A 10,951-nucleotide genomic window follows, 5' to 3' on the forward strand; every position below is an offset into this window, starting at 1 on the left:
TGCATCTGCTTATATTATGAATAACAATTCTAAATTGGAGGTCAACAGCTTCAGTTGCTGTGCTGAAGAAAAAACTTTTTCCGTCTCTTTTGTCTGGTCTAATGGAATATATAACCACCATACTGGATATTGTGCAAATAAATTTGTCATTAGCAGGTGTTTCTTGAGGTTTACTGCATGCTTGTATTAAGTATTTTGAATATATGATATTTAATTAAAAATTGTAAATAGTAGTACAGAGTAATTATGTTTTTATAGGTATGCGTCCCTCCCTTTTTGTTTGAAGCATTTTTATATGCTCCTATTGATGACACAAACAGCACGGCAAAGATTGGAAATGGAGTAATTTTCTTCACTTTGTATAAAAAGGAAGCGGCTATGTGGGATTCCCTCACTCTAGCAAATGGTGAGTTCTGTACTGTGAAAAGTAGATTGCATGTAAGAAACCCAAACTGTGCCAAGACTTTACAAACTATGATAAGCAATGTGAAACTTATTCAGCTAGGTATCTGCTAAGTCAAACCTTGTTGTTCGTTGTCAAGAAATAGAAAATATATGAAAACACAGAGAACATCTACTGGCTCTACTGTACACAAAACAAAATGCTTCTTGTAAAACTTATATTTTGTGTGTAAGTGAATCTTATTATTCCTTTTTTAGAGATGGGCTCGATAGAGACTGCTTTGTGAAATTTGAACCATGTTGTATTTTCCCAGACAAAGTAGCAAAAGGAGTCCTGTTTTTATGAATAAGGTACGTAACGGTAGAACTTCAGGCCTAAATTGCTAAAATAGTTTTTGGTTTTTTAAGCTAACAAGGAGAAGCTGCAATATCTGAGAGAGAATGCTGTTCTAAAAGCCCATGAAAAGGCAAAAGAAGAGACAGAAGCAAAAAAAGTTACAAAACAGGAACACAAAAAATATGCTTTGGAGGCCACAATGAAGGTAAACTTAGAAGGTAGTCTACAGGACGTATACATGTAAACAGCTACCAACTAATTTGGCAGCTCCTTGGTTAAATGTAACTTAAAAAATCTGAAAACTACCGATTTCTGTTACAGCGGTGGAGAGCTTTATTAATTCTTTGTACTTAAAACATATCTATTACCAAATAGGAAAATGATACAGAAAACAATATGTAGAAATTTCCATTTTCCATTAGTAATGCTAATAATTTTTGGTGAGGAGCCCAGGTCTTTGTTCGTTGAAAGAAGACTACAGTAGTGTGGCAAAACTGTAATCTTTTGTGGCCTTTGCATTAGTGCAAGTCTTTAGTCATTTAGCACTGTCACAAATACTGTTTGGGTTTTTTAAAAATAGTATTTATTGATCATTATATTTTATGTCAGACTTGCCATTCATTAACTTTTGTGTGTGTGTGTCTGTTGTTCTGCATTTTATGTGTTTTTTTAGGATACATCCTTCAGAATTTTTATGTGTATAAAATGTCTCGTCAGTTCATTTGCATTTAAAATGATTTTTTTAAAGTCTACAATGAAATTTGAAGATGCATATGTAGTTTGGAGCAAAATTAACTGTAGTTTTTGACTTCCTTAGTAGCAATGTTTTACCTATTCTGTGTAATAATCTCAAAGAAAAGAGGAGAAACAAGAAATAGTGTGTTAAAATGAAGACATATATTTTACATTTCTGGTTATTCCAGAGATCTGCATTGGAATATGGCTAGGATTTTAATTGTTTTCAAGTAAAACTTACTTCTGAATGTTTCTGGATGCTACCTTAGTGGTGGTAGTAAAATAATTAAAAGCTGTTACTTTTAAAAGCTAATCAGAAATCTTTACTCTCCCAATAATTTTTAAGGATCTTTCATAACTCTGTACAATCACGTTAATGATGATGCTATGCTTGGGTTATGAAACTGGGAAAATAACGGTAACTTTTACTTAATCAGCTTACTATTATCAGGTGTTACATGTCTCAGGTTTATCATTCAAACAGCTAGAAGAAGCAGAAAGAAAAAGAATTGAAGATCTGAAAGAGAAGGAGCGGCAGAAGGTCACTGAGGAGTTGGAGTTATGGAAAAAACAGCAAAGTGATGCCGAGAAACAAAACAGGATACAAAAAGAAGGGGCACTACATCGAGTAGAGCAATTCAGTGAGAAGAAAAAGGAAAAAATTAACAACACTAGGATTCCTAATGAAGGAACTTCTAAGACCAGACTTAAACCTACTAAAGGTTGTGTTATTGAAGTGTATTCTATCATTCTTTAATGTATAGGTATAACTTTATTTCTAGATATTTCTTATTCATCATTTATCTTTGTCTTCACCATAGAAGCATAGAATGGCCTAGGCTGGAAGGGACCTTAGAGATCATCTAGTCCAGCCTCCCTGTCGTGGGCAGGGACGCCTCTCGATGCCTGATTCTTTTTTTGCATGCAATTTATTGAGCTAGAGCATGTGAGTTCTTAGCGGTCGTTTAAGTCTTTGGAAATATAAGGGCACGTTTTGTTCTAAGCTTTAGAAAATAAACCAGAAAGCCTTTGTGACAGTGTAATGCAGACTTTGTCAGCGTGGAGTTGACGTTACCCTAAGTTGCCTAACTGCTGGTATTCATAGAAACATGGGATATCTTTTCACTCCATCCCATGTCTTGGCTCCACAGAGGGTCAATTCAGGGAACTAAACGAACAGAAAATACTTAATTTTTAGTTGGTTTGTTTATTTTGGTAAGGTTAGCTTTAGCTCTTGCCATTGCCCTGTCAAAGAATAGTATAAGTGACAGAGATAGTGGTGTAAAAGGAGTGTAAGTTCATTTGTGAGAGAGAATAGATGTCATGATACAGCAAGAACAAACATATTTTGAACCTTCCCTTCAAAGGAACAAGTCTAAATGTTTCTCAAGCGATTAGAGGTTTAGTTCTAATGTGCAGAATTTCTGAATTAGGTATCCTTTGGACTTTGGTAGAAAAACAGAAAAATCTCTTTTACTTTGTTTTTAATTTCAAATACTCCAATTCTTTTCATAGGTCATGGTTCCAATAGTATGTTTTCAGAAAATTTGAAGGACGAACAGTTACCAGCTCCTCGATCTGCTGTTACCATTAAAATCAACTTTACATCACGAGTTTTTCCTACACCTCTGCGAGAATCTTGTGTTGCAGAGGAGGAGGAGGTAAGGGTTGCTCTCTGTTTTAGTATGGTGCTTCTACTGTCTTCCAAGGTGGTGACTTTTTTACTATGTATTCAGTAAGTTGAAAAAATGTTACCTGTGCAATGTTCTTCTCTGCCAAGGAAGACAGTCTTAATTAAATTAGGATTTAAAGAAGGACCTTTATATAAAAGCTATTTTCACCAAGCATGTGATTGTGCAGATTAATAAGTGGCGTGCTCCTTTTTCTGGGAGGGGAAAAAAAAGACAGCAATATTAATTGAGTTCCTTGAATTACAAAATTTGCAATGTCTTTACTCTTACATTTAACATTCTTTAGGTTCTGTCTTCTTAAAAAGCAGCTCACAGTTAGCTGTTTTGAGCTCTATTGAATGAACACAAAAGAACCATTTTGGAAGTTCCAAAACAAGCAAACAAACAAAAATGTATTAGTGATGCAGTAACCTTACTTCTCACACAGTAATAACATATTTGGGGAAACTTGGAAGTTTTTATATCTGACATTATTAGTTATTTCTCTCTGTTCAGCATAGGTGGCAAATAGAATTCTTTTTATAGGAGTGAGTAAAGACATGAAAGAAAAATCCTTTTTCGGATTTGAATTTTCCTTCAGAAACAATACTTGCACATGTATATTTATTATAGTGGCTGTGTAAACAAGCAGAAGCTCGAAGAACAGTAAATGCTGATTTGTCTGAGCTGGAAGATTTAAAAGAAGAGGAGAAAAATCCAGATTGGCTGAAGGACAAAGGAAAGTAAGTCAGATTCCATTTGAAGATGGAAGTGAAAGTTTAAGTGAAATATTAGGTCTGTAGCATGTGTCTGCTTTAAATAGCCATTCCCAAGGAGAAGTTGCTAAAATTTTAATTCCTGGAAAATTAGTTGTTAACAATAAATAGGTATTTATTCTGTGATTTGTCACCTTGTTTACAGTGTGTGTTTCACTTTTTGTTTTATACTTAGCAAAATGTTTGCAACAGGAAACTACCTTGCAGCTGTAAACGTGTATAACCTTGCAGTACGGCTAAACAATCGTCTCCCCCTGCTGTATCTGAATCGTGCTGCTTGCCACCTTAAACTGAGAAATTTCCATAAAGCTATTGAAGATTCCTCTAAGGTAAAAATATATTGGTTCTCCGGCTGTCATCTTCTACATGATTGGGATTTATTACTGTGTACTTCTGTTTCAAGCAAATCAGTAAATACTTACTAATTCAATTCAAAATTTTTAAATTCAAAATTGATACATTGAAGCTGTGGTGTGAGTATTTAAATTTTATAGTGATTGATTAATCAACTTCCAGAAATTTAAATTAAACTTTTGGCAGTGCTAGGTTAATGCTTGGACTTGATGATCTTAAAGATCTTTTCCAATCTAAATGATTCTGTGATTCCATCACACCAAAAAAAAAACCCCAAACCATGCTGCTACACATTTAGGATTAATGGCCATATGTTGACTCAGTACATATTTCTTTACAGGTAAAATATTGTAGCAATATATACACTTGAAAAAAAAGACAACTTCGAGCAAAAAAACCTCAACAAACCACAGATACCTTTTGTATTATGTTGTGGTGTTCTTTGTTTGGTGGAAAAGAAACTTAAAGGGTTGGTCATGAGAAGATTACCATAATAAAACCCAACAAACCAGACATTTTTAAAGAAGACCTGTATCATCTTGATGTTTTAGCAGCCTATTTGAGTAGTGAGAGATGAGTGATCTCAAATGGCATCTGAATAATTTGGAGAAAAATTTCCCAGAATTACTATTTTTTAAATAAATTTTTGAGTCTTGAAACTTGTTTTTTCTAGTTACTACTACTACAATACCTATTCTTCTTTAGGGCTGCTCTTTTTTTTTGTGTAGCATGGTATGTAATATCATGTACGAAAATAGAATACAATATCTGACTGTTGTTTTTATGAGTTTGTGTATGTGAACATTTAATACTGTATTTGTCAGTTTTTACCTGTGGCAGTGAAACTGTCTTTAGCAAACTGTGGGGTGGCGAATACAAGTCTTAATGACTGGATCCACAAGCCAGTCATGGTTAAATTTTAATAGTTATTTCATATTTCTATTTGAATAATTTCGTTACTCTATAATAATAATGATTAGGTGAGTGTGTGCAGATGAGGAAAAAGCCAAAATTATGGAAAATCTACCTCTAAACATTTTGGGTGTTTTCATTTGTAAAGGCACTAGAACTGCTGACACCACCTGTTCCTGATAATGAGAGTGCTCGAGTAAAAGCATATGTGAGACGTGGAACAGCATTTTGTCAGCTGGAGTTATATACTGAAGGTGAGACCTTGATTTTGTGAAAACGTGCACACAGATTTATAGTGGCATACAAGTCATTCTTTTTGGCTCAATGAAGACTGCTCACACCTTTATTTTTTCAGGAGGGGCATTAAAGAAGACTGGTACAATCTATTTCTTTTTTGTTATAGACCTTTATATCATGTTCCTTATTTATTTACATATTCTAAATTTACTGGCTAATTGCAATTCCAATTCAAAAATCACTGAATGTTAGGGGTTGGAAGGGATCTCTGAAGATCATCTAGTCCAACCTCCTGCCAGAGCAGGAGGATCACCTGGAGCAGACCATACAGGAATGCATCCAGGTGGGTTTTGAAAGTCTCCAGAGATGGAGACTCCACAGCCTCTCTGGGCAGCCTGTGCCAGTCTTCCATCATCCTCACAGTAAGGAAGTATTTCCTTATATTTAGGTTGAAAGTTTTGAGGAACAAATGCGGGGTCAAAGATAAGGTAACGCATTCAAATGTGGGATGCAAACCATTAGGAAACTAGGTTGCACTAGTTTAGATGTTCATTAAGCAACGTTTTATTGGTTTTGAGGTTATATTTAAGAGTATTTGCAACTGTGGAACAAATTAGCATAAAATAACCAGAAATATTTCTAAAATACTTGCTTGTGAAATGCTTAGGAACATATCTTTGTAAAATGGTGTATGAAACCCATATTGATGGGCAAAATGTTTTATCAAGCATGTATGATTTGTGTGAAAATATCTGAATTAACCGTATCTCTACTGAGTTTCCTAAGAGTATCAGTTTAGTTTTGTAAGGCAAATTTAAAAGTGAAAGTCAATAGTAGAAAGTGAAGAGTAATCAGAGTGTCAGTGTTGAAATGCTAAGCTTTTCACACTGGTTACCATTTTCTACCTATGGATCCCTTTGCCATCCCCTTACAGCTTCATTTACACTTGGAAACCTGATAAAAAAGGCAATTAAACAAGATTGTATTTTACTTCCTGTACTCATGGTTTACTTTTTTTTCCCCTCAGATCCAGTATTTACAGTTCATGTCTTATTTCTTTCTTTTTTCATTAATTTTAATTGTCATTCAATTTTTCTGTCTTCTGCAAAACACTTTCGAACAGTCCCCTCATGCATGCCTGCATATATATATGTGTATATGCATGTGAATGAAATGTTTATCTAGTAGAGTGTTTCTACTAAAATGTTTTGTAAAATAACGTAAACAAAATATAAATTTATTTACTGAAAAATGTAAACCTAATTCGTTCTGATTCCACCTTGCTCAATAGCAAAACTCAAGGTCGATACTTAGTGCATAGGACTCGGGACCAGTTATTTCCAGTTAGTTGCTAAAGAGGCTGCTCTTGCATTATTGATTGACATTCTTATTAATGTGTCTACATTAGGTCTCCTGGATTATGAAGCAGCTCTCAAGATTGATCGTGAAAATAAAACTATAGAAGAAGATGCTGAGAAAATCCGGCACCTAATTCAAGGAAGAATGCAAGATTCTTAAAATAAACAAAGCCCCCCAACTTTTTGAGAGGGATGCCTTCTGAGGGCATCAGAAGAAATCTTAATTCTCTTCAGTATGTTGATAGCTAGATGTTCTTCTGTTTCAGACAGATCACATACATACTTGGTAAAAGATTGAGTTTATGAATTAAAATTTTTGGAAAGTAGAGCATTATAACAAATATGGTTAGTTATATTTTATATAATGTTGATACAAAGTTGGTTTAGCTTTCTTTGAAATTTTGTTGGGCGAAGTATTAAAACATGTTTTTGATACTTGATTTAAATTTCTTCGTAACTAAGTGAAATATTTGTCTGGAAATATCTACTGAATCTATACAATGGATTTTCAAACAACTTCAGTAGCGCCATATAGTCAACACTTACTTAACTTATCTTTCTGTTCTCCACTAAAGCTGAAACAGTTATGTGTTAAATGGTTGTGGTTACATGCATTCCCCTTTCCTTAGTGTTCATAGTGTTTGGCACAACTGGAACTAAGTGAATTTAGATACTCTGGTTCAGGCATCCAATTTGGAGAACCTCCATATGGAAGCATAGAGGTAGATTTTATGTGATGCAGAACATTATTTTTACATTAAGTAATTAATTTATACTGAATATTTTCAGACTGTTTTGCAACATTAGTTTGAGCTTAAAAAATAATGTTAATTGGAAATATTATAAACCTGTAGTGTGGTATTGTAGTGTAATGGTAAATTAATTCTGTGATAAATTGTTCTGTCAATGAAAACATTTTCTTCCATCCTACTACAATTACTAATCTAACAGTGTAGCTGTAAAGCATATTTTAAGTCAAACCCATTGTTATTTACATGAGGATATATATGTTTCTTGAGTTGGTATTTTAATTTGAACTCTTCTGACATTGATCAGTATCTCAGAAATACTGGTGTGATTAAAGACTCAAAAAAAGGGACCATCCTGATAAGGTTACAAGTTTTATAAAATGGTATGAAGCATGACACTGTGCTTTGAAGTCCTACACCTGTTGTTTTGGATAGTGGAAGAACGTAATATAAAATTGTATAGTTTATATGCATATATGCATGTTAGCATTTGTATTACCGTTTGTTGTGGTTAACTCTGGTGGGATGAGGGAGAGAATTGGAAATGTAGAAGTGAGAAAACTTGTGGGTCAAGATAAAGACAGTTTAATAGGCAAAGCAAAAGCTGTGCACACAAGCAAAACAAAATGAGGATCTAATTCACTACTTCCTATGGACAGGCAGGTGTTCAGCTACCTCCAGGGGAGATGGTGGGGTGGGGTGAGGAGCAGGAAAGGCCTTGACTCTGTGGGAGCCCTGCTCTCAGTAATTAAAACATCCCCGTGTTATCAACAGTGTCCAGCACAAATCCAAAATGCAGCCCCCTCCTAGCTACTGTGAAGAAAAATAAGTCTACCCCTGCCAAAACCAGCATACTTTGACAACATGAAACACTGGATTTGAATTGTTTTTGGTTTTTTTAGACGTTCTATCCAAATTGTGACCATTTTGACTACTCTCCTTTCAGTAGCAGTTTTAGTAACTTGTGAAATTTCCATGTCACTCTGTTTTCTGAATACTGTTTATGATGGATTTCTGTCTTTAGAAGAAAATTATTTTTTTGTAAATTCTTATTTTTGTTATCCTGTGGCAGGTGTTTCTTCTAGTTCCTTGAACCTTGAGAGGAGTGCTGAGGTGAGTCAGAAATGTCTGGGGTAGCTGTGTTCCTTCTTTCCTGCAGACACCTACTGCATTGCAATGGAAGGACGTGAGGATACTGTATTTACAGGAGTTGGGAGGAGAGCGGTGCAGGAGCTTTAGTGTGCCTCTGTTGAGTATAATGGTATACTTGCCAAAATATGGTTATTTTCTGAGTGGAAACGAGGGTTAAAGAGGAGAGACAGTGGCAATGGGAAAAGGAGAATGCAAAGAAGCAGACACTGGTTGTGTGTTCTGTGTTGTCTGGTTTGGTTCCAGAGCCTATGAGAACAATCTGTATACATGGCTTTAGGCTATTTGTATTGTAGTGATTTGTTACAGCTGCTCAAGGCTATTTTTGATGTAGTGAGAAAACTTGTGGGTCAAGATAAAGACAGTTTAATATCTACCAATATGAAATAGAAACAGTGCCCTCTCTAAAGATTAAGAGAAGCAAGCATGCTTGGTGTCATGAACAGTATCTACCTGTTTCATCTGATTATATTGCCAGCAAATGGACGTTAAACTTCTGACTTAAATACCTGAGCTGATGGTGTGTACACTGTAACAAAGTCATATGCATTATGTTGGTATTAGTGTCCTGAGACATAGGAATGTGGAGACTGTCTTTAAGTTTTAAGATCAGAAAATATTTTAATTAAAACAAATAAACCTTCAGGTCAGTATCTTTTGCTTTTAACTCTTTCTATAAAATTAGAGTTCCACATTTATACCAGTTGTGAAAGTTTTATTTGTATGAGTTTAAGTCTGACTGAGAGAAGTATATCATCAGGTGAGCTACATCCTTTTAGATACATCATGTTCAACCTAGCAAAACCAACAGTTATTCCCATGACTGAAATAACAGATTTTTTTCTTAAAGCTAGGTGTCTAGTCTAAGTCTATGACAAAAAGATGGAGATGCATTTTTACAGAGTATGCTGGAAATTGGGGTAGTCGTATACCCTGCTTCTGTCGATAGCAGTGTTTAAACCGTTGTCTTGAAATGTCCCAAAAGTGAGTAAGTATTTTGAGAAGGTTTGATCCACTGGGTGGTAAGTACAGGGTAACATCTGTGAGATAGGTGGTATAGCACCATATTCACTTGAAGTTGTTTTAAACAGTAAAACCTGAGGCTTTGTCCAAGAACCATTGGTCGTGAGTGTTTTGGGGTCCAGCACACAGGAGAACACTGGGTTGCCAGGATTTACACAGAGAGGCGGATGAGAAGGTTGGTTTTGCTCCGTGTTTGGACTTGATGGCAGTTTCTCAGCAGAAGTCATCTTCTTTTTCTGCTAAGGAGACAGATTGTAATTAATTCCTTCAAATAACACGGCAAAGTATTGCAACTTGTTCAATGTTTGTGGTCAGAGCAAATGTTGCTCAAGATGTGTATTGAAATGCATGTACGGCGGAGAGTGAGGAACTTAACGCTGCAGACTTTTGACCTTATTTAGTAAACTGCAGACAGTGATAAACGGACTCATGTTGACTATGAAGTATAGTGAAAACTGGAATTTGCATCAGTTTCTGCATTAGTGATAATCTTGAGCATAGAAAATATCTCAGTATGTGCGGCAGAGAATAGTATGGATAGTAAAATACGAATGAGAGTAAGAACGTAGTGATGCTCTGCGGATGGTTGGTTTTGGTGTTGACTTTTCTAATATGTAGAAGTATGTATGCTAAAATAGAGCCCTAAACAAACCTCCCACCGTACTTCCTCACTGATGTTCACATGCATGCATTTTTAATTTTCTTTTCTTTGTAGGGAGCAAATGAACTTGACAGCTCTTTCTTGATGTGTTCATGGAAAGTGCCCTAATGCTGTGTTGATGAGCACGCAGCAAAACTGCACTGAATAAGGCACCTCCCGTGTTTTTGCAGAGTGAGCCATTCAAACCTGCTGTTCTTCCGAGGTGCAAGTAAGAGATGATGAAAACATTCAAATTGTTGATTGCTTAGCTACATTGAAGTAAGAAATGTTGACTTGGTTGTTGTCTCAGGATAATTTTTTGCACTGATATCAGAGCACTGTTGGGGCCCAGATCTCTGGGGTTACGGACTGGCTCTGCTTGTGCAGCGCCCGTTCATGGGACCTGGTCTGGGTGCGCGGTCGGTGCAGGAGCTGCCTTACCCCCAGTCACGGAGGGACGGCTTCTCTTCGACAGCGATGCGGCAGGCGCCTGGTTCCAAGCCTGTGCTGTTGGGAAACTCTCCAGATTAGTTAATTCACAGTTATCGAGAGGTTTTCCACCTGTCCAAAACTAGAAGGATAAAATACTTGTAGTCCATATACCAAGCC

The 10,951-nt window shown here is 35.8% G+C and overlaps 2 protein-coding genes across 2 annotated transcripts in view; one reads left to right on the top strand and one right to left on the bottom strand.

Annotated features, from left to right (window-relative positions):
* Nucleotides 1–6,941, top strand: part of DYX1C1 (dyslexia susceptibility 1 candidate 1) — a gene marked incomplete at its 5' end in the record, with an annotated part of 7,339 nt that extends 398 nt beyond the window's left edge. The window contains 8 exons of the mRNA XM_009870096.1: nt 259–406; nt 811–944; nt 1,959–2,196; nt 2,990–3,135; nt 3,778–3,887; nt 4,096–4,249; nt 5,335–5,440; nt 6,832–6,941. Coding sequence (XP_009868398.1) covers nt 259–406; nt 811–944; nt 1,959–2,196; nt 2,990–3,135; nt 3,778–3,887; nt 4,096–4,249; nt 5,335–5,440; nt 6,832–6,941 — 1,146 coding nt within the window. The remainder of the gene's footprint in view (nt 1–258; nt 407–810; nt 945–1,958; nt 2,197–2,989; nt 3,136–3,777; nt 3,888–4,095; nt 4,250–5,334; nt 5,441–6,831) is intronic.
* A 2,634-nt stretch (nt 6,942–9,575) lies between these two features.
* LOC104274455 (chromosome unknown open reading frame, human C15orf65) lies at nt 9,576–9,929 on the bottom strand. Its single transcript, XM_009870095.1, has one exon. The coding sequence runs from the start codon at nt 9,927–9,929 to the stop codon at nt 9,576–9,578; it is 354 nt and encodes a 117-aa protein (XP_009868397.1).
* Nucleotides 9,930–10,951: the final 1,022 nt, after the last annotated feature.

The sequence above is a fragment of the Apaloderma vittatum genome, unplaced genomic scaffold (assembly GCF_000703405.1).
Source record: "Apaloderma vittatum isolate BGI_N311 unplaced genomic scaffold, ASM70340v1 scaffold22505, whole genome shotgun sequence".
Taxonomy (NCBI): domain Eukaryota; kingdom Metazoa; phylum Chordata; class Aves; order Trogoniformes; family Trogonidae; genus Apaloderma; species Apaloderma vittatum.

Excerpts from the sequence above, each read along its gene's own strand:
- LOC104274455 (XM_009870095.1), bottom strand. The coding sequence starts at position 9,929 with ATGACTTCTGCTGAGAAACTGCCATCAAGTCCAAACACGGAGCAAAAC.